Source organism: Ruditapes philippinarum, unplaced genomic scaffold (assembly GCF_026571515.1).
Source record: "Ruditapes philippinarum isolate M1 unplaced genomic scaffold, ASM2657151v2 ctg1004_1_1_1_1, whole genome shotgun sequence".
Taxonomy (NCBI): Eukaryota; Metazoa; Mollusca; class Bivalvia; order Venerida; family Veneridae; genus Ruditapes; species Ruditapes philippinarum.
The window spans coordinates 219843-244215 of NW_026860305.1; the positions used below are offsets into that span (position 1 = coordinate 219843).

Here is a 24373-nt window from a genome sequence, read left to right on the forward strand (position 1 = left end):
TACGGGTTCAACACATAAATGATTTATGGCTCGACTGGGACTAAAAATATATGCAGTTATTTTTGGTCCCAGGGCTCGGGTAGTTTGAGTAAATTACCTGAAAAGCACATGTTGCCGGTTTACTTTAAATGAATTAACCTTAACCCTAATGAAAATAAAAACACTTGGTTGGTTTGACAGAATTTCCTTTAATTGGATTCCATTCTCTCTATTTAATAGCAGGTCACTTGTGATCACTAGTAAGTAACAAGGAAAATCGGTTTAGGAGACATTTATTAACCAAAACATGTGTTTGAAATCGCCCATAAATCGTAGGGCCTACCACAATTTATCCTGCTTGTACTATCTACCTGAGAATGTAAGGACTTATTTGTCCATCATCATATAATACAGAATAAAATCTAGGATAAAAAATGTTATTTACTGTAGAACCTACAATTTTTTGATAAAAATAACAATTATCCAAAAGAAATTTTAAACTACACCATAAAAAAAAATTCTTTAAATAACCTCATATGAGTAGCAGCCATAGTTGTTTTTAAGTACTTAATACCAGGAATGACTTTAAAACAATCAATACAAAGTTAAAAACATATGAAATTATGGTGGCATATTTCTGCCACCAGATAACCTGATAACTAAACTAGTTAATTAAGAGGTTAAATTATGGTGGCATATTTCTGCCACCAGATAACCTGATAACTTATATAACTAGTTAATTAAGAGCGTTTAACTTGTTTACGTAACTAGTTAACCTGATAATTACTGGTTAATTAAGAGGGTTAACTAGTTACGTAACTAGCTAACCTGATACTAGTCTAACTAGTTAATTAAGAGGTTTAACTAGTTACGATAACTAGTAACCTGATAACCAACTAGTTAGTTATATGGTTATCTGGTGCAGAAATTATGCCACTATTACAAAATGGTCAATTTTACTGCTAATGATTACTAAAGTTCAATTTTATATGATGATTACTCGATTATATGATTTAATAAAAATCTAGAAAATCAGATAGACCCTCAAACGACCCAATCAAATTTAGACAGCTATTCGGGCTCCATTGTTGACAGTTTCACCGGGGCAAACTGAAGTTTCATTCTTTCTCGAATTCCTCGAGATAGGAAGAAAAGAATATATTTAGCAATGGGCTTCTGCAACTTTGTTTTTATTTGTTGGCATTACCACTCTTAGTTTTAGCAGCTGACGAAAAGCCAAAAGGCCCAAAAGTAACAGATAAGGTAAAATTCAGTTACTCCACCCACTTTATTTACACGTGTCACTGAGTGTTAAAAACAAGTTTTGAAGATTTCTTTTCAAGTAATTGCATGTATGAGTTTGATGACTTTTGATTAGAATTATCAAAGATTCGGTTCAAACTTTGCTTGCAACTGAGCTATGTGTTTAATTTTCCCCCCTTACTAGATTCTGCCCTGACATTTCCTCCCTGACCGCCCCCATTTTGTGAGATATTCTCCCCCAAATTGTGGAGAACTCTTCTGCACATGTGCAGACTATAAGAATCACTGGCTGCCACTACTGATCATTATATCTAGCTGTAATGTAACTGTTCACCAGTGTTCACAGCGGTACGATCGAGGCTCTGTCGTTTAGATTTGTTCTTATATTTACAACTTTATTTATAACAACAAAGAACAGACTTCCCGAAAGTTGAAAAAAACTGTCAGACATTCGGTCTGACAAACCATGAAAATCTGTCGGACCAAATAAAATTGATCAAAATCAAAGAAAAACTTGTGTTTGTATTTCTAAGACACTTTTTTCTTTTTATTTTTTCGCCGTAAAAATCGGCACTATACGTACAGCGCATTTTTCATCTTCTCCCAGTCATACACCAATGATTCATGGTTCTGCTTCCATTTCTTATGAAACTTTGTCTCAGGTCTATTCTTTTCATCCTTTTATTGCTGTTCTGCGCACTCTTCTGACGTAGATTTTCGTTTTTCCCCAGGTTTGGCACCTTTAGCGACGCCATTTTGTATACATGCGGCTTGGATAAAAGCCGGACAGTCGGACCGATCCGGAATAAAAAATTGTCGGACCTGATCAAAATTTATCAGACATGTCCGTCGGACCGACGTATTTCGGGAAGTCTGAAAGAATACTAGCCATTCATAAATTGAGAGCAGGAATGATATGATATTTCAAGCACAAGTTCCAAGTCAGAAAATTTCGATAAACTTTGTTAAAATTTTTGAAATACTTCGGTTGTATGTAGATTTAAGTAAATGCTTTAATTTGGAAAAAAAGAGAAAGGAAACATATGTTAGAAACTTGCGCAAATCTTACAGCTTTCATTTTGCAGGAAACATGTATAGCTGTTGGGCTAAGTAATGTTTTGCACAAAACTTTAGCATTCGTTATATTAATTATTAATAATAGCTTTTCAACTTTATTTATAATACTTGCCTCTTTTTCAGGTGTTTTTTCGACATTGAGATTGGTGGCAACCCCAAGGAAGAATTGTTATAGGATTGTTTGGGAAAACTGTGCCCAAAACAGTGAAAAACTTTAGAACTCTTGCAGAAGGAAAAGATGTTAGTATGAATGTAACTTTCTTAAAAAAAAAATTTAAAGTGATTTTAATCCTCTTGATCTTCTGCTGTGGGTTTGGATATAGTCTAGGACTACAGGAGTTTGAAATTCTCTCACTTTGAGAAGCCATGTAGCTAACTCAGTGTTGCATCTAGAATTTCAAAATTTATGGGGATTGTCCCATAAAACTGAAAAATGGGGGGATTTGAAAAAAAATGTGGGGACATGCATTTACCTAACAATATGACATACCGAAAAGAATTCATTTATCTTAGGCATTTTTAACAGCTATCGTACGCTAAACAACGACAATAAAAAAATAAAAAATTGACGAATACTACAATTAACACGCGAAATGACCAAGTCGGCTGCTGCACACGATTAAGTACGTATTTTAGTCATAACCGCGAGTGAAAACAAACATGGCTGAAGCGTTCAACCAGCTCGATCAAGATACAATGAAGATAAGAAAGATCGTCAGATTGAATTCATTAAAATGCGCTATCTGCAAATAATATGCGCAAATCACGCGGCCTACTAGATGCAACACTGCTAACTATATTACAGTAGTGTGGCAGGAGAACTTTGTAAATGAACTTATGTTCTTTAAATTTTTGCTAGATTTCGGCAAGACTTTTAACTGTTTTATAAATTTATTATGGAGGTTGATAAACATTGTGAAATAGTTATGTATTAATTGGTTCAAGAGTGGTTTCTAACAGTAAAATCAAAATCATTAAACACTTAGGGTCTTTTGCAGTAGAGAATAAATTTTTTTTAGAAAAAATGTAATTTTTAGCAGGAGGAGGGAATATAAATAGAAAGTGTTAAGACAAGCAATCTTCTGTCAAATTATGTACAACCTCTGCCAAAGAGGCCCTCTGTGTAGAGTGTTTACCCTCTTTACAACAACCTCTTTACAACAACTGCACCTTAGTGCAGTAACAGAATAAGTTCCTCTATATTTAATGGGAGTTAATCAGTTATTGCACTAAGGTGACAGACCTATCATATCTTCTGAAAGTTAAATTTCACCTTGAATTTTTTACCTGTTTATAGATCACCTTGTAGTAACAACCACAGTGTTTTGGTTTCCTGTAGCTGTTGCACTGCAGAGGCATTAATTTTCAGAAAATAGGAGCATGTACAATTAATAAGAGGACAGAAAATACCAAACCCAAAAGAAGAAATAATACCCCGAAACACTTTTGAATTATTTTTATATTAAATTTATTAAATGTGATTTTTTTATGTTTTTTGAAATCAGGGAGTCATCTAACTTACAAAAGGGAGCAAAATTTCATCGTGTAATTAAAGATTTTATGATCACAAAGTGGTGATTTTACAAGAAGGTGATGGAAACTGGAAGGTAAGGAAATATTTACCTATTTTTACATCATTTAAATAAATAGTGCATAGCTCATAAGGTCTAGAGAACTCTGGACAGAAAGTTCGTTTTGGTTGATATACAAGTTTTTTTTAATGATAATTTGTCTCAAAGCTATCATTTCTACTTTTCCTGTTTCAAAATGATGGACAAGTTTAAATAACTTGCAGAAAAAATTAATATGCATCGCCCCAGTAATTTCAATTATGGATAGCATCAGATTTTTAACTATGTGACCCTGGTTGATCCCAGAACCTAGGGGGCATGGCAAAATGTCTCCATGACAGCTTTTTTTCTCTGGATTTGAGTCAAATGGTCATTTTCATCTTTGAGTCAGGTGGAATTAATAGTTGGAATAAATTTGGTAATCAGGAATGTCACTTAGCAGGGCTGCCGATTTTCCCGCGGATTTCCTAGAGCTCCGGGTCATTTTTAAAGATCAATGTAAATTTGACAAAGACAATTAAATTCATTCGTTTTTTATACAGCTCCCAAAAACCGCACGCTTCGGCTTTTATCGTTACGCTAGCCGCCTTATGGTAGGTCTGTAAGCGCTTTTCTCATTGGTCAAATCGAGTCTTTTCAGGCATTCTATTTTAGAATAAACCAATTCAAAAATTACAGGTTTTACATTGTCGCTCTTGTCTGTTGTCAAAATGTGTCAAAATGTCGGAATATTTGTTTTGAGGCTGATGAAAACCAGAAGTCCAACTAAAGTGTCTCTGAATGGCTTTAAAGGCAAACCAAGGAAGCCAAATTTAGAGTCCCAGGAAATTGATTTAGCATACCAAATCATCAGAATCCAGGACCTTCCGGGGCTTTGCCCCCAAGGCCCCCACCAAGGCTCTGCCCTGGACCCGCAAAGGGGGCTTGCGCAGCCCCCTTGACCCCCTGCGTATTTTCCTCTGATTTTGCATTTTGCTGTTGGCAGCCCTGCACTTAGGTGGACAGACCACCATGATATGGCATATGATATAAAGAAATGTGTTAACCAGATAAGCAAACAAACACATGCAGAAAATTTTGTACTTGACTTACAGGGGATATTACTTGGTCTTTGCAGTCTTGTGTCAGTTAAAATGTGTGTAGTAAACTTTGGATAAATTACAATAAATTTGTAACCATTTTATAAAAGATGTCATTACAATATTATAACAACTAGATTGTATTTAGTGTGAATAAAACCAACAAACTACTTACAACCTATGGTCAAGAACCTATATAAGCACGGAACTGCATGACTTGTGAACTTGTGTATTAAATTTTATAGGTAGAAGTATTTATGGTGAGAAATTTGCTGATGAGAACTTTAAACTGAAGCATTATGGCGCCGGATGGATGAGCATGGCTAATGCTGGTAAAGACACAAATGGTTCACAGTTTTTTATCACAACAAAGAAGACAGAGTGGCTAGATGGCCGTCATGTTGTATTTGGAAAAGTCCTTGAAGGAATGGTCAGTTCTCTTTAATTTCTTACATATGATTTTGGTATTTTAATCTCGGAACAAAAAATATTTCAGACTGATCAAATGTTTGAAGATTTCCTTCATAAATATATATTATTCTAACACGACCCATATTTTTCCCTATTGAATATAGAAGAACCAAAAGTGTCTGTTATTATGCAATAAAATCACTGTGGAGGTTCTATATTTAGACATGTGACATAACCACTAAAGAATGTGACATGCTGAAATAACGGAACAAATCAGGTGCAATTTAGCTTAATATCAGGTATTGAAACATTTATTTATTAATGTCGTGTTAGAATCGAAATAATATATCCAAATTGGTGATTTTATCGCTTGATAAAATCACTGTTGTTCGGATGGGCATCATTTTATCATTCTGGCTACGCTCTCGTAATGTAATTACTCACATCCGATCTCCAGTGATTTTAATGAGCGATAAAATAACAGTTTGGGATATATTATTTCTAAAATATATTATTACATACTTAAGAGACATAATGACTCAAAGTCACACCGATAGTGTTAAGGTCACATGACGTTTTAGGGATTTATTTATAGGTTAAATAATTATGTTACGGTGTTTAATATAACCGAACCAACAAACTGATAAAATTGAATTCATTTACAACCTTCAAATGTGTTCGATTATCAATTTCAGAGTGTAGTGCGAAAGATCGAAGGCACTTCAACCGGAGCTCAGGATAAACCAAAGAAAGATGTTGTTATTGCCGATTGCGGCGTTATAGAAGTCGAGACACCATTTGCAGTGTTGAAGGCGCCTTCAGAAGAATAATTCATTGATCTTTATTTAATTTGTATCTTCTGTTAATACGTTATACTTATGTGCTATTATGTTAAAAATATTTTTCCCCAGGGATCGGATTCTAGTATTTTTTTAAGAACTGTTTTTTAGGACGCTTTTTTTTTTGATAAAAAAAAAAAGAGGAGATTTTTCCATTTTGATTGATCCTTAAAACTAGTATTAAAATATTACTGGTATATTTATTGCACAAAAAAAAATTCTATTCTGTCATATTATTTTTGTAATATTCTGTGTTAAAACGAAAGTTTGAAGAAATATGATTTAAATTACACCACCACTTAAAAGCATGGATTGAAATGTACATAGCAAGAGATATACAAGAAGGTATTGCGTAATTTTCTCATCAATTTCTTATATACATTACATACAACATTTTTCTATAGCAGTGATAAAAATTTGACGGATAAAGGTTAGCATTTTTTATTTCATAATGATGTTAGAATGTAGCTCTATTGGCCATAGGTATTACAGCATTCATTGTGCTTTTTTATACAAATTTATCATTTGCGATCTTTTTTCTTTCTTTATTTATTACTTGAAGGTGTATATTTATGTGCTGCTTCATCAAGATGCATTATGAAAGATAATAAGTTATTAGGGATAGGTATATTTTTGGAAGCTTCTTTTTCTTGTTTTTAACTGCTTAAATTTCTTCCTATAACTTAGCATTTTATAACTTAACATTTTGTATTTGATGATTGTGTATTGTTAATGATTGAAATCTTGTAACTAATTGTGTGCTAGGATATTGTGTTCTAAGATTATTATTCATGTATATTGTTGGTCTGTTGAGCAAATGATAAACTTGTTGTTAATGTTGAACGTTTTTATGGGGACTAAAAAACTTACAGAATGTGTAGTGTATACATGTGTTTGTCTCGAACAAGTGTTTTTAAAAATAATATCACATTTGACACATTATTTCATTGTTACAACAGCAGTAATAGTTTCAATACTGTTTAATTTTTGTATTGTAGACAGTTAAATCTTAACATTTTTAATGGAGAAAAAGGTCTTTGTTTTGTCACACATCTTTTTTTTTTCTAAATTAATTTTATACTTTCTTGAAATGGGAATTCAGTTCTGTTTATAAATACAACTAATACATTAAAATATGGAATTTATAGAATATATTGTACTCTTTTGATGGTGTTGAAATTTTAGTCAAAGCAGATTCCATGCTTTAGAAGTAAAGACAAAATAATTGTGTAAGGAAAAGCTACAAACATTGTGCCTCAAGCCTGCATAATAAAACAAAAATTGTCAAATATATTTCACCATATACATCTTCTCATTTGAATAGGTAAATGTGTTCGGAATTATGATTGAACATTTTTGAATATCTGGTGTTTTGAAAAAGTAAATATACCAGTTTTAAGCCGGTTGTAAGAAATATATCGGACAGTCCGGTATAAGCCGGTTGAAAGAAGCAGATGAATCGGGGGCTCATCAACATTTTGTGATGACCATCTTTCTATGCACTGTATGTATGCGTGTATGTATTTAAAACATCATATATACTCACACAATTCGGAAATAAACATTTATTTTGTCTATGTCTGAAGTGTTGTTTGTGTTCTTCTGTAATGATATTTTCCGTCCCTTTTAGGAAGATATTCTCAGTCACTTTGAATACAAGAACTCTGTTGAAGTGGATTTTTCTATCTATACACTGGGTGGGAAAATAATTTGAATTGCCAAGGTTGTCATGTAGCCTATGCAAATGGAAAGTTTCAAATATTTACTATATAAATATACAAACAAATAAAGAAATGCTTTAGATAAAAAATGATTTTCAATATCTTCACAAATTGTAACTGTAAACTTTATACCCAGATATTAGATGGGAAAAACTCATTTTTTCGTTTCCGGATGTATTTCTATTCTTGCATATCAGAAAAATAGTTTGCTCTGGAGATGATGTCCGCAACATCCATCCACTTATCACCATTATTTGAAGCCGTGACACTATTTTACCAAAATTTTCAGGGGCATCTGCATTTTAATTCGTCCAGTAACCAATTGCAAGAATTTTAAGGACAATTCATTGACCTTTACAATACATATTTCAAACCTCTATGTCTGTACTAACTTTTGGGCACTCATGTCATACTTTGTCTTTTTGAAATGTTTTAAACAAGAGCCACTGCCAAACTCGATTCAAGCGCACACTGGAAGAATGCAGTAAAGAATACTAACGGAAAACAATTTCCTTGAACAAAATATAATCCAAATTTCATATTTTACCGTGATGGTCAGTCATTCAATGGTTAAGGTCAAATGTGAATGAATCTGGTTTTGTTGTGACTTTTTATTTAAAAGAATAAGTTATGAAAATTAAAGCAAATTTCAATAATTTGACTTTGGTAAAGGTCATACTTAACTAATTTAAAATGACTGTTTTGTCTTACAGAAGTACTTTAGTCCCAAGTATAAATCAAATCTGTGAATAAATAACAAAGTTATAATTTAAGCAAATTTCAATAGTTTGACCTTAATGGTCAAGGTCAAATAAAGGTCAATGTCATATTTTTGATTATCCAATATAACAGGTTTTTTTTTTTGTCCAAATATTAATCAATCTTTAAATAGTGTCCAAAGGGTTGTGTGTCCTAAGTATGAAGACAATCCATTGACAAATAAAACAAGAGGACCATGATGGCCCTGAGGTCGCTCACCTGTATATAGCCCCCCCCCCCCAGTCAATTTTTACCCAAGGGCTTTTATTTGTTTATTTGAACAGACTTGGTAGACACCCATAAGAAGATGTTTCATGCTAAACATCTAAGTTCTAGCTCATTGGGTTTTTAGCTCACCTGTCACAAAGTGACAGGGTGAGCTTTTGTGATCGCTTTTCGTCCGGCGTCTGTCCGTCGTACGTCCGTCCGTAAGTTTTTGCTTTAAATGACATCTCCTCATCTTTAAAAATTGTTCAAAGAATTTAATTCCATGCAGAACTCTGGTTGCCATGGCAACCGAAAGAAAAAACTTTAAATATCTTCTTTTAAAAAACCATAAGAGCTAGAGCTTAGATATTTGGCATGAAAAATCTTCTAGTGAGTGTCTACCAAGTTTGTTCAAATAAAAGCCCTGGGGTCAAAATTGGCCCCGCCCCGGGGGGTCATTGATTTTCCCTATATGCATATAGTAAAAACTTAAAAAATCTTCTTTTAAAGAACCCAAAGCGCTAGAGCTAAGATATTTAGCATGAAATATGTTCTAATGGGTGTCTACCAAGTTTGTTCAAATAAAAGCCCTGGGGTCAAAATTGGCCCCGCCCCGGGGGGTCATTGATTTCCTATATGCATATAGTAAAAACTTAAAAAATCTTCTTTTAAAGAGCTCAAAGAGCTATGGCTAAGATATTGAGCATCAAACATGTTCTAATAGGTGTCTACCAAGTTTGTTCAAATAAAAGCCCTGGGGTCAAAATTGGCCCCGCCCCGGGGGTCATTGATTTTCCCTATATGCATATAGTAAAAACTTCAAAATCTTCTTTTAAAGAACCAAAAGAGTTAGAGCTAAGATATTTAGGATGCAACATGTTCTAATAAGTGTCTCCCAAGTTTGTTCAAATAAAAGCCCTGGGGTCAAAATTGGCCCCGCCCCGGGGGGTCATTGATTTTCCCTATATGCATATAATAAAAACTTCAAAATCTTCTTTTAAAGAACTCAAAGAGCTATGGCTAAGATATTTAGCATCAAACATGTTCTACAAGGTGTCTACCAAGTTTGTTCAAATAAAAGCCCTGGGGTCAAAATTGGCACCGCCACGGGGGTCATTGATTTTCCTTATATGTGTATAGCAAAAACTTAAAAAATCTTCTTTGAAAAAACCCAAATAGCTAGAGTTAAGACATTAAGCATGAAACATCTTTTAGTGAGTGTCTACAAAGTTTGTTCAAATAAAAGACCTGGGGTCAAAATTGGCCCCACCCCGGGGGTCATTGTTTTTCCTTATATGTGTATTGCAAAAACTGAGAAAAAAAATCTTCTTTGAAAAAAACCCAAATAGCTAGAGTTAAGATATTAAGCATGAAACATCTTTTAGTGAGTGTCTACAAAGTTTGTTCAAATAAAAGACCTGGGGTCAAAATTGGCCCCACCCCGGGGGTCATTGATTTTCCTTATATGTGTATAGCAAAAACATGAAAAATCTTCTTTGAAAAAACCTAAAAAGCTAGAGTTAAGATATTAAGCATGAAACATCTTTTAGTGAGTGTCTACAAAGTTTGTTCAAATAAAAGACTCGGGTCAAAATTGGCCCCGCCCCGGGGGTCATTGATTTTCTTTATAATTATGTGTATAGCAAAAACTTAAAATCTTCTTTGAAAAAACCCAAATAGCTAGAGTTTAGATATTAAGCATGAAACATCTTCTAGTAAAAAAGTTTGTTCAAATAAAAGCCCTGGCCCGGCCCCAGGGGTGTCATTATTTTTAACTATATGTGTATAGTAAAAACTTAAAAAAAATCTTCTTTTAAAAAGTCCAATGAGCTAGAGCTTAGATGTTTAGCATGAAACATCTTCTTATACGTGTCTACCAAGTTTGTGCAAATAAAAGCCCTTGGGTTAAATTGGCCCTGCAACATTGGGGGGGGGGGGGGGTGTTGGGGGGCCTATATACAGGTGAGCGACTCAGGGCCATCATGGCCCTCTTGTTTAAAAGAAGATTTTTAAAGTTTTTACTATATGCATCATAAATCAATGACCCCCTTGGGCGGGGCCATTATTGACCCCAGGGCTTTTATTTGAACAAACTTGGTAGACACTCATTAGAAGATGTTTCATGCTATATATCTTAGCTCTAGCTTTTTAGGTTCTTTAAAAGAAGATTTTTTAAGTTTTTACTATATGCATATAGGAAAAATCTATGACCCCCTGGGGCGGGGTCAATTTTGACCCCAGGGCTTTTAATTGAACAAACTTGGTAGACATTCACTAGAAGATGTTTCATGCCACATATCTAAGCTCTAGTTCTTATGGTTCTTTAAAAGAAGATTTTTTAAGTTTTTACTATATGCATATAGGGAAAATCAATGACCCCCGGGGCCGGGCCAATTTTGATCCCAGGGCTTTAATTTGAAAAAACTTGGTAGACACTCACTAGAAGATGTTTCATGCTTAATATCTTAGCTCTAGCTCTTTGGGCTCTTTAAAAGAAGATTTTTTAAGTTTTTACTATATGCATATAGGGAAAATCAATGACCCCCTGGGGTGGGGCCAATTTTGACCCCAGGGGCTTTTTTTTATCAAACTTGGTAGACACTCACTAGAAGATGTTTCATGCTAAATATCTTAGCTTTAGCTCTTTAGGTTCTTTAAAAGAAGATTTTTTAAGGTTTTACTATATGCATATAGGGAAAATCAATGACCCCCTGGGGCGGGGCCAATTTTGACCCAAGGGCTTTTATTTGAACAAACTTGGTAAACACTCACTAGAAGATGTTTCATGCCAAATATCTAAGCTCTACCTTTTAGGGTTGTTTAAAAGAAGATATTTAAAGATTTTTCTTTCGGTTGCCATGGCAACCAGAGTTCTGCATGGAATTAAATTCTTTAAACAATTTTTAAAGGTGACCACCAAAGGAACATTCCTGTGAAGTTTGGATGAAATTGGCTCAATGGTTTATGAGGAGATGTCATTGAAAGCAAAAGTTTACGGACGGACGGATGACGGACGGACGCTGGACGAAAAGCGATCACAAAAGCTCACCCTGTCACTTTGAGACAGGTGAGCTAAAAATTATGACCAATGTTAAAGTTTTCGGATGCCAATGACAACATGACTGTAGCAGTAGCTCTCTGTTTTTTTTTTTTGAAAAAGCCAAGCTAAAAATGAAAACGACAACAAAATGAGATACTAGAAAAATATACTTTATATTTAACTGTTGATAAAGTTAACAGAAATACAAATGTATACTACTTGTATAAAATACTACTTGTATAAAAATAAAGTTCATCCGGATATTTAAAATACAAAATTAGAAAAAAAAAAATCACAATACATGATTATACATGTAGGAGCATTGATCCATAGGTTGTAAAATCACTAAATCAGCGATACAAAACAAATTCATTATTATACCTGAATGTTTTTTGCAATAGTTGCTGAAATTCACAAAAATGAAAATGGGTATAAAAATAATTGAGCCTTTGCATTAAAGGACTCGACTGATGTTTTTTGACATGATGGAAATAATTTTTCAAGATTTATGTTCTATTTGATCTAATTCTAGACTGATAACTTGTGTGCAAAATTTCAGATCATTCTCTTATTTTCTTTTTCCAGAATGATTGTGAAAAATTATCCTAACATTAAGGTAGAACACCCCTGATGGGCACTATAAGGAACTGTAAAATGGACAACATAGGACAGTTATATGCCTTAAATGTCACCTGTATGCAAATTTTAAACAAAATTTACCGTGTGGTTTATGAGTTATGGACATTTTTCTGAACTAAAACTTTGCCATTAGAAGGGCTTTTTTCAGAATTGAGGAAACTCTAAATAATCTATAATATCATCATTATGAAAAATGTTTTCCTATTGCTCATTGTTAAGAAACAAATAATGACATTTAGGTAACAAATTAAACAAGCAAAATGATTGTTTTTAAACGAAATATTTTTAATATGTATAAAAATGTAACCCTACCCCACCCACTTTTAACACTTATTTGACCATTTCCCTATGTAAAAGCCTTATTAAGAATATCCCTAAAATTTTCCACAATGAGGGGCTGTTTTCAAAGTTTGCCTAATTTTTCTTTAATGTATATTGGGTTAGTCTTGCAAAATATAAAATACTTTTACCGTGTAGTATTTATTTTATTAAACTTTGAAAATATCTGCTATCATATTTGCTATTAAATTTTGCATTATTTAGTAAATAAATACCTACAATAATTATATAATTAAAATGAAACACTTGTTTCGTCCATTAGGGATCTGAGAGATTAATAAAAAATGTTAAAAAGAAAAAAAAGAGAGAAAAAAAGTTGCCCCTTCTGGGGTTTGAACCCACGCCCCCTCAGTTTCAAAAGACTTTACAGTGATTCTAGCCTATTTGAATACTCTTCAAAGTGGAGATAGTGCATTAGGGGTGTACTACCTTAAAAGGTGTTGCAATGCTTTACACTTCACTGCGGTATACTGTACCCCGGATATTGCTCGATATTATGAGGACTTTCATCCCATTTCGCGACTTTGAACGAGGAAAGAAGGTATGTTTAGTGACGATATTTAGTCATTTTGAATTGGTTAGATATAAATTTTGTAGAAAAACAAATACTTCGATAATTTCTCTAAGTACTGAAACCCCAAAAATGTTCAGAAATAGCTTTGAAATGTAATTAGGAGGTAAAATTCGTCTCTTTGCTCACGTGATAAATGAGCTCGGATCAGTCAAATTTGATGTTTTTGTGCATATACATCCTTAAAAGAAAAACTTGAATCGAGTGAAATGTGATAACGATGATAATGTTTATGTTGTATATGTTCAATCAACAATAGAACCTCAGATGACAGTGCATTTTGAGAATAAATACACATGTCAGTGTACCGAGTATTGCTTTGGAGTTGCCCGCCGGTGTCACGAGTATTGCTTTTTAGTGTAACGAGTATTGGTTATCAATAAAGAGTAAATGCAAGTAGTAAACACAAAGTATTTACCACATTTAATTTTAAATATTTCTTACTGTGTATACTTATTTACACTATATGTGCAGAATATGCAGAATTCGGAGGTACTTTACTGGAAACATCTGCGAATAATCCAGATTTTCATTCCTGCTCGTGAACAATCTCAGTTTTCTGTGTTTAAAATGTTCTCGTTGCTATCGAAGGATCAACCTTTCCAGAATTTGTTAATAATTATTGCATATCTTACTTTAAATAGTAAAAAAATGCATCCAAAGTGCGTCAAATTAATACTGCCTCAAGATTGTCAATATTAGACGGTATTAAGCAAGTGTGCCACCGACTTCCTACTATGCCAAAAATCCATATAAAAGTAACTTTCGGGCATTTTGCCCCTGCACTCTAGCAACGGCAGACCGTCTGCACGTGAAATTTTGTTACGCCTTAGCAATGAGTTACCGTATGACTGCCGAGCGGGTACAGCTCAAAAAACCGAGTAATGGATTTTGATAAGATTATGATAAAGGGCAGCAGATGCAATAAAAAAGGTTATGTTCTTTATAACCTTTTACCTCATTAAGGCGTGTTTTGAAGGCTTTACACCCCACCCCTTTTGAGGCCTCAAATAGTGTAAAATATGCGCTATTTAGGCCCCAAACACTGTTTTTTCGTTTGAGAAATGTTGTTTAAAAGAGAGTTCACTTTTTCGGCGCCACCCCCATTAAAAAGGTACATCAAGGGGGTTATACAGGGGGGATGTGCTATTCCACAGGCTATCTAGCTTACATTTGTGCCCAGTTTGATCAGTATTAAAGCATTTTTATAGTTTTATAGCAGTTTGAACTTGTAACAAGAGGCTTAATTATAATTCAATGAAAACAGCCATTTTTCGCATTATGCTCATGTAGTAAAAGGTAAAGACGATACCGGCATGCTTGGACGGCATAAGCCCTCGGGCCAATAGTTTATGAAGTGCGTCGATATGTTTCTTAAGGCAAACTTGCCCTGTAAAAACCTATTATTAATGTCATCTAAATATGTTTTTTTATTCTTGTCCTTTTCAGAGATGCATGTGTCTCCTTGATCAAAGTTTCTTGGGACATGTATTTAAAGTTTTTTTATCGTCAATTTTGATGGTTCTACCCTGCTTCCGACCCTGCACACACTTTATTTCATCCATAGTGTGATTTTCAATCAAATGGGAAATTAAATCTCTGTATTTGCCCGTAGGAAAAGAACAGTACTTAATAACACTGAGAATGCATTGTTGAATCTGAAATATTTGAATAAATATCATATAAACAGTACATTATCAGAAAAATGAAATTGAATCGATAAACAGACGTGAAAATTAGACAAAAATATAGATTTTCCATACTAATGTGCTCATTCTGTTTTGCAATACTCTGTACACTAAAGTTGGGCTATTTTGCAATACTCTGTACACTTAAAATCAATACTCGGTACACTTTCTTGTATCTTTTTTGGCCTGTATCTTTTTGTACTTTCACACTTTTTGCCTGAAATTTGGACAAGGCATACTTGGATTGAGAATAAAAAAATTGCTCGATTCATTTTTTTTTATATTGGTAATGTAATAATTTCTAATGATTCTACAGTATCGCGGACAGTATTTTCTAGTGAGCAGCGGATCGTTTAGGGGTAGTTTAATCAATTTTACAAATACCTGTAATACTTCTACGTCTTTTAGAGCTACAACAATACCTCTAGATATATAAAACCCGTTTAGATAAATGAAATAGCCATTAGTTTGGAAAATATCGTCGCTGAACTTACCTTTGTTCCCCGTTCAAAGTCGCGAAATGGGAAGAAAGTCCTCATAATATCGAGCAATATCCGGGGTACGGTATACCGCAGTGCACTTGAATCCGGCTAAAATATCACACACACAAAAAAAACGATTTTTATTCAGAGTATGTTTCTTAAATAAATTTTGCATAGCATTCTGTTTAAGTGCCCATATTGACCTATGTAAGAAATTAAAATTATATATTTTTAGGCATTTGGAGGTCAATGGATTTTCTTTAAAATAATAAGCTTGCTGAATGATAAAACTTTTTTTACAACTATACACTGCTCTTCATTGGCCCAGGCTGCCAGGAAAATTGTTGGCGCCCGCAGACACATTAACTAAACTATGATAAATAAAAGTGCTTTATCATTACTCAGAAGTGTGTACTTGCAAATTGCTACTGACTACTTGGAGCACACTGACTTTACTCTTCTATATAATTCTCCAAACTCCTCACAGTGATTACCTCCCTTTGCAGATTGTAATGATAAGGGGAGATCACTATGTAGGAGATTGATAATTCTCCTGATGAACATTATTTAGTTATCTGAATACAACACCCCCAGGCAAAAACTTCAAACCAGTTTGCACTATGACACCAAAAATGGAAGTCAAGTTAACAAATTTTAAAAATAAAATCTTATATACTGTAACCTATTTTAGGTATGTGTATATCAAATGATTTCATTTAACGTGAAACTGTTATTCTGATTGTCATGTAAAAACATTTAAGATTTAAATTCATTTAATATGAATCCATTGCAAGATATTTACCTGACAAAATTTACTTCATACTAAACAATAACCGTAATAAATGCTATGTAATACATAAGAGAGTTTTATATTTTGATTATTTTACTTCAATTTCTTTTGAGATCTTGTTACACGCCTTGTAGGTGTTTCTCCTTCACTCTTCTCCGGTGTTCTCTGGATGTATCTTATCTCCCTTTGAATACTCTCTACTTTCTGGAAAGTTCTTCCCTCCCCTTGAAAACTCTTCAATTTTGGAGATACACATGGTGATACACAGTCATTGAAGAAATCTCTAATCTCAGATTTATGGCAGTACCAGGCAAAAAGATGTGGAACAATCACTAAGCTAAGATTTACAGTCCAAAATATACAACGAGCTTCGACAGTGTCCGGTACCTGGAACTCCGGCTTGGTTCTCCATTTTAGAGATGACCATATGTAGACAAACTGTGCCTGCATCGAAGCGCCAGCGTGTATAAGGGACCAGTCCTTTACCCAGAGTTCACCAGGGTAGATCAGCGAGCAAAAGAAGGCCACATACACTGGAGTGAAGTAGTAGAAATAGCATAATGCCTGAAAAAAAAAATGACAAATTTATAATCTTAACTTGATGAATCAGAATCTCTATAACAGACATTTTTAGCTTTCTTTTAAGTAATTTTCCATAAGAAACTTTAGGGACAGATGTGAACTTGGTCAGCCAACAATAAAGAGCCTAGTCATACAGCATAGATGCCAAGATCGGCCTGGCTCTATACTGGTGGCAAATGCTTCAAGCAAGGTCAGATTTACATATCCTTAGGTTCTTTCTGAAACGATGAAGAGAACTTTTTATGAACCTTATAAGAAAAAGAGCCGGTTGAACTGGGTGATGCTCCCTGAATAGGTTTTGGACACAGAAAAGTATACCTCTTGTAGTGTCAGAGTTATGTCCACAAAGTTCAAAGTGTAAAAATGAACAAAGGGCAATAACTCGAAAATTAGGCGACAGAGTTATGGTTCTTTAGCACTGCACTTCAACACAATGGGATCTATCTACCTACAAAGTTTCATATTGATAGTCATGTCCCCAACAAGAAAAGCGGACGGACAAACAAAGCAGTGACTATACGCTCACCCTTCGGGGAGCATAAAAATTAAGCATATTCTTGCATAACAGGCAAACATAGCCATCTGCCGTAAAGTTGCACTAAAAGCAAGAAGAACCAAGAGGTTAGATTGACATAAAGTTCAAGTATTCTCAGTGCTTGACAATAAAATAAGAGATACAGTATGTAGGAAACGGAAACAGAATAATAATTCAAGAAAATGACATGTTATGGCTATTGGGTCTTGGTTATTGGCCTAAAATTAAAACATTTTTGGGATCATTGGAGTAGATAGCTGCATGTAAAAACTTAAGGTCTTAAATCTAGTGTTACAGTAAGCCCATACTGAAAAAAATTCAGAAGGAATGTGTCACAAAACGGACCTTATTTCCCATATATAAGAGTAACTATGTGTAAAGGGAGCATTTCGAATGCAAAAACACATATTTATTCCCAACTGAGAAGGATAAAATTCTCAATTCTCATTTCTCCGCATTTGTGTTGTGGTTGATTTTTTTTTGAAAAAGTATTTTTGATCAAAAGGGAAAACCTTTAAATTATTTATACAAGAAAATATTTATAGAGATTATTCATATGTGATGTGTAATTTCTTTTTATTTTAGTTTCTCTTAAATTCCCAATTTGGCATTTTTAAGATGCTCTTTTCCTGAATTCATTTGCATTAGATTATAATATCAATCAAAAAAAAATGTTGAAAAATATGCGTTGGATGTAGTTACACATATTTATTAACAAATCTTACCTGTGTACGACCATACTGTGTTGGGTCATTGAGGTATGGTTCAATTTCTTTTAAATAATACTGAGTTATCTTTTCCTTGCAACCCACTGCAAGCACTGAAAATGAAGATGATATTGATTGATGAATTTTTCTTTAGACCGCAGCCATCAAGGATAACCTACGAAAAGTGACAAGCACTTATTTCCAATAGGGTCATTCACCTCAAAACAAGACACTAGAGACAAAGCTATGAGATGCAAGGGAGTCACAGGAACCAGTCCCTAGCTCTTATTGAAATAGATCCCTTGGTTCTTTTTACATGCCCAGAGTATGAAATGACACATTTTGGGATAACCGGGTTTTAAATACCAGAAACCCTCAAAGTTGGGCGGGAAACACGGAAAGGTCTCTGAAAAAACCCCAAAGTTTTCCCCGGGGATCGTTTCCCGGGAAACCTCAAGGGGAAAAGTCAGGGGTCAAACCCCAACCCTGAGTTATAACACCCCCTTGCCCCTTTAGAATGGGGCATGTATAATACCCTTGCCGGGGACACCCAAATTTTCATAGTCAAAAATTTTTGCCAAATTTAAAAGGCCTCCAGATGGGGAAAAAAAAAAATTAAAGGAAAATAAAACTTTTGAAAAAAATGTGCTTTAGTTTTTAAAAAAATTTAAAAAAAAATTTTCACAATTTAAGAATGATTTACATGCTATTTTCAATGATTTACTGATTTTGCAGTATTTATTACCATATTTATACAGTGTGACTAACAATAATTAACAAAGTAAGGGCAATTTTGCATATTTTGACCTTTATTTGGTAATTTACGTGGATTGAAAGTGCAGTTTGTAATGTGTAAATCACTTTCTTTGTTCACTTGACAATATTTTACTTTTTAATACATTTTAAAATTTTCGTGAAAATAAGCATAAGGCTATACATGTAGTAAATAAATAACATGGCATAAAATAATATGAAATGGCATCCTGGTTCCCCTTTACTTACTATGAATCTAAATGAAGCTATAACAATTGCTGCCAGGAACCACACAGCAAACAACCTCTCTGCAATTTTCTCCCAAGTTTTCTTCTCTGTGGGATACTGTAAATAATCACACACTATTTCATAGCATAAAACGACAACAAATACATAGTCAGAAAAGGCAGAAAAACTGCAAAATCACCATTTGATGAGTCATTTTTTAATTACACGTAGTGTTCACTAAGAAATACTTAAAAGGTTTTAGGACACTGAAAAGTAAGTAACTACTGATAATTTTTGTGCTAGAGTTGTAAACCTTGTAACATATGATGTGGTTGATGACCAGAAACTTATATTTTAAGTTTGAAGTAAACACCTTAAGAAATAAAGAACTTATAGTGAAAAAGCGTAAAAATTAAAATCAGAAATCTTGAAATTCAGTCTATTTGTTGCCATAGCAGTCAGAATTTTCAACATAGGAAGAAAAGAAAAAGATGTGCATAATTTTCAGACCGTCATCTACCCAAATTTAAAGTTTCATAAAAATATTCTCAGTACTTTTTGCGTTATCGCGGGATCCAGTTTTGTGGACAGACTGACAGACAGATAGACAGACGGACGGAGGGTAAACCTAAAGTCCTCTCCGGTTAAACCGGTAGGGGACTAATAATATTTGGTTCCTATCTTAAGGTAGTCACACTGTAATGTTTTCCCGCCAAAAAATTCTAACATCAGCCAATATCATAGCAAATCGGTTATTTCCGGAACGTTATTTTTCCAAAATCTTGGGTATCAGAATATTTACAATCACTTCTTCCTTGTCAGTGTGTACTACATTCAGGCTAGGTTATAAGTGGTTAAGATTTATTGAATACCAAAAATTGTGAAAAATAACGTTCCGGAAAAGACCGATTTATTACGACATTGGCAAATGTTAGAAATTTTTTGGCGGGAAGTCTGACCATGGGACAAAACCAGATCAGATTGTTTGCTAACCTTAACAAAAGCTCTTGTCAACAAAATGTGTAGTTTTAAGGGGTGTTACTGAAAACATTTTACACATTTTTTCAAAAACTTTTTGGAAGGAAGGGTCATGTGGATAAAGTGAACTTGAACAGTAATTCTGTAAATTTCAATGTTTACTGGTGGAAGAGGGTACTCTGCTTGCCTTGTGTATAACTTCAATTGCCAACAGGTACTCTACATGAGAAAAACACTCTGTGAGCTACTTTCATCAAACGGAGCAGATTCTATCTTCATAATAACATCAGGGTGTCATATTCAGTAATATTTCACATTATTATACATGTGTATAACAAAGGCCTATAGAAGGTGTCATCCCAATTGAAATTTTCTTTTTAAATTATGCAGCTTTTTTTTTTCCAAATTAGCAATTTCAACGATTAATTCTTCACAAAATCAAGAGGCTAAAGCCTCTTCCAATTAAATGAGAAAAAACAACTGATATTCACCATCCTGCATCGATTTTTCATTCCCATTCGAAGACATCTTACACCAGCATATATTGGGTAAAAAACATACGGGACGTTAAGAAAATATGACCATTTCAAACCCTTGTTACCTGAAATAGATTTATATGACATCAATTATAATTATAGTGTAATTACTGGATTTTACATCACACTGACACAGTATACAGAATAGGTCACGTTCCAGCTTTACTGGTGAAGGAAGACCTCGGGTGCACTTCCATGCCATATTTCAGACACAAACTGGCACCTGAGTAGAAACACCGACATGCTCAACTATTCTCAGTGCTTGATAGTTAAACTACAGCCCAGAAAATAATAATTCTGTCAAAATCCATGTCAAGAGTAATGGGCATTAGACAGTGGCTCCCTATTATGTTCTAAAATAACTGTGTGAAGTTTAAACCCACTTCCTTCAGTAGTTTTGGAGATACCAACTTGCATAAAAAAACTTAACCAAAGTTGATGTTGATGCTAAAACTAACACCTGGGTGAGTACAATAGCTCTCCCTAATCTTCAAATAGTCAAGCTAAAAAAATCTTTAAACTTGCAGAATAACTTATTTCCACAGATAATAAGTCTGATGTTAAACAAGCAGATTAAACTCTGTATTTACTCACCAATGACATTTCCAGGCATGAATACTATCATACTGTGTGTTATGGATCCAACCCAATACAAACAAAGAAGTCGGTAATCTCTCCTACAAGGATAAGTAAAATATGTTGTGATAATAACATATTGCTTGTGCATACATGTAATATATTCCACAGACATCATTGAAATATGTAGTGTGGTGTTGGTAGTTTTCACTACGGATCACGGCACTAAGCCAAATTGAATTTACCAGAGGACAGTTCAGCCACTGCATAGTTTCTGCTGGACAGGTTGTCGAGCACTTTACCAGTACTAGTTGCCTTCACTTTTGCAAGGAACTGTTACTTCTGTACATGCCAAAGCAGAGATACATTGTGAATGACAGTAGAAAGGATTTCATGATCAACCACAATGAAAGTGACCTGCACATTCATGAATCAAAACCAGGTCGCCAGATTCAGAGTCTAATGCTGTACTTATTGAGCTAACCGGATGGCGCCTATGAAATATGTATTGAAAATAACATAGAAACTGTTAAAATCGGTAGTAAAAATAACACATATGTAATGTATTTATAAGCTCCAAGACATATCATTTAATTGTATCATAGTTTGGGGACCTATCTGTTGAAAATGTGTCAGAGTTAAATCATATACATATACATGCACAGTGAGTTAACTGGAGTGCATACATGTGACTCCCGGCGGGCTATTTCGACATGTAGGTATTAGTTACCCGCACTCCAGAGTATGCTCATTAATTGGCTCTTTTTTGCTGGAGTTTACTTATTGTGACGGCAGAGAAAGGGAAAGCGACAGAACTATCATATTCAGATGCTCGTTTCCGGGGTTTCATATTATGACAACAGGGAACATGTTTTTATGCCCCCTTGTACAAATCAGATAGCCTCGTGTTTTGATGCTCTTTCTAAATTACATGTATAAATGATAATAAATTTCCATACTTACCCACTCACTAGCAGGTATATCAGACCGAGATACATTAAAAAATGTCCGGTTCCATCCCACCAGTTGATAGAAGTACCGTAAGAACTGCGTAGATATGGCTCACCTTCCCTAAGATAAAATTCCATAAATCCTTTCACAAACCCATCAAGTTCAAGTCCAATAAACAGATCAACAACAGCAGTAAACGAAAAAATACACCAAACTGAAATCATGCAATAAATATAAACTTATTATCAACTAGAAGTAAAACAACCATTATTTATTAAAAGAATTGCAAACAAATGTATTTTATCATAAACAAACGTATACTACTACTAGTATATAAATTAAAAACCTGTCGCAAAAAGCATCATTTAATTTGTTCATTGGAAGTTGTTGGCCGAGTGGCACAGCTTGTTTACTTCAAACATCTTGCTCCTCATTGCTGTTGGTTGAATCCTGCTAAAGACTTTGAATTATTAAATTTATGTGAGGAAGCTATCCTGCTAGCTTATTAACAACCCTGATTCTATCTAGATCTACTCGGGCATCAGCTTGTGCCTTAAATACAAATTAATGCATGGAGGGGGCATTAGATGTCTTCCTTCATCATTAAAGTTGTGTCACAGTTAAGAACTGTTGACTATTTAGGGGAGAAGTTGTGTAAGCGGCCAGATAGCTCAGTCGGTACAGCTGCGGAACGGTATTCCGAGGGTCCAGGGTATGAGTCCTGGTCAGGCTGCACATTTTTCTCACCCTGTGACATTTGCGCCCAACGGGGGACCATAACTGGATATAGTTCAGAGTTTAATTAGCATTGCTCTGTAACCCCGAGTAATTCAGGGACGAATCTCAATATAGCAGGGGAGTCAGTATGTCATGGTTCAGAACTCTTCACTATTTAGGGGTCCCCCAGGTTCAAGTCCCAGTCAGGCTCCACATTTTTCTCACCCTGTGTCAGTTTTAACGTTCAAGAGGTTAAGCATTCCTGAAATTTCACACAATCCCCTGGCCACCAAATTCCCAAATGAGGTTGGATATCCCTGTGTAACACAAAAGCCTGTAAAGTACCTGCTGCATACAAAACATCTATACTGTAGTGTAGGCTATGCAAGGTCTGGTAGAGATATTTCAACATCATAAAAACAACATCATTGCAAAAAAAAGTTATTCTTTAACCAATTAGCCAGGGATCTATTTCAAACTATTTACCATAATAAAGAGTTTCGTTTTTTCCTTCATGTTGTTGGACGAAAAGTGTGCTCAGTAGTCCAAACAATGGAAGAACAATAACTCCTGCCAAAAATACCCACTTCGAGCTTTCCATTAACACCAGTTTATCCAGAGTGTAAATTAGCGGTGCTGCCAAAAAAGAAGCAATAAAAACAAAAAACACAATTGTTGAAGGTTTATACATGATTGTTTACTTTTTATTAGCGTAAACAATTTAAGAAAATAAATAAATAAAAAGATAGCGTCAGTGGAAACCGACTGTGCAAGTTATAGGCATGCTTGGTTAAAAAGTATGCAGTTCGCGTAGAATAAAGTTCTAGTAGAATAAATTCTCAAATTGAAAATTATGCTGTTCGCGTAGAATAAATTCTGAAATCGATCTTTTATAATTGATCTCTGAAATAAATAATGCTTTTTGGAACTTACAATATTGATAAATCTTAATTTGAGCATCATATTTGTTAATATAAAATCATAAAAAATGTGTTACAGGATCTTTAATTGATTTCTCACAGAGATAATCTGTAGCAAAGTTGAAAAGTTTCGGTTATTTTTTTCATTGTTCACTTGGTAATGCAAGATATATAAATACGTTTGTTTTGCTATTTTATTACTTTTCAAATACGTTTAATATTAATTATTTGAAGAAGCACTCTACCGAGTAGATCTACATAGCTGTTGCTAGCTGTGAAATGTGCAGATGCAGTTTTTATGAACAAAGAACTATTAGTCTGTATTTTTTATGTCTTTATCGTTAATGTACCAACATTTCGTCAGCATGATAGCTTTATACATATCTGTATGTAAAGTAAACAAGAGGGCCATGATGGCACTGAATCGCTCAGGAA

The 24373-nt window shown here is 34.2% G+C and overlaps 1 protein-coding gene and 1 pseudogene across 1 annotated transcript; one reads left to right on the forward strand and one right to left on the reverse strand.

Moving 5' to 3' along the window:
• Positions 1–286: 286 nt before the first annotated feature.
• On the forward strand, positions 287–7796 carry LOC132759618 (peptidyl-prolyl cis-trans isomerase B-like; annotated as a pseudogene).
• Positions 7797–16435: 8639 nt separating this feature from the next.
• On the reverse strand, positions 16436–23808 carry LOC132759619 (transmembrane 6 superfamily member 1-like). The gene is made up of 7 exons (XM_060751429.1): positions 23505–23808; positions 22314–22515; positions 21369–21451; positions 20730–20839; positions 19278–19377; positions 18298–18392; positions 16436–17019 (listed from the first exon to the last, which is right to left on the reverse strand). The coding sequence occupies exons 1-7, from the start codon at positions 23707–23709 to the stop codon at positions 16549–16551; spliced, it is 1266 nt and encodes a 421-aa protein (XP_060607412.1). The 5' UTR covers positions 23710–23808; the 3' UTR covers positions 16436–16548.
• Positions 23809–24373: the final 565 nt, after the last annotated feature.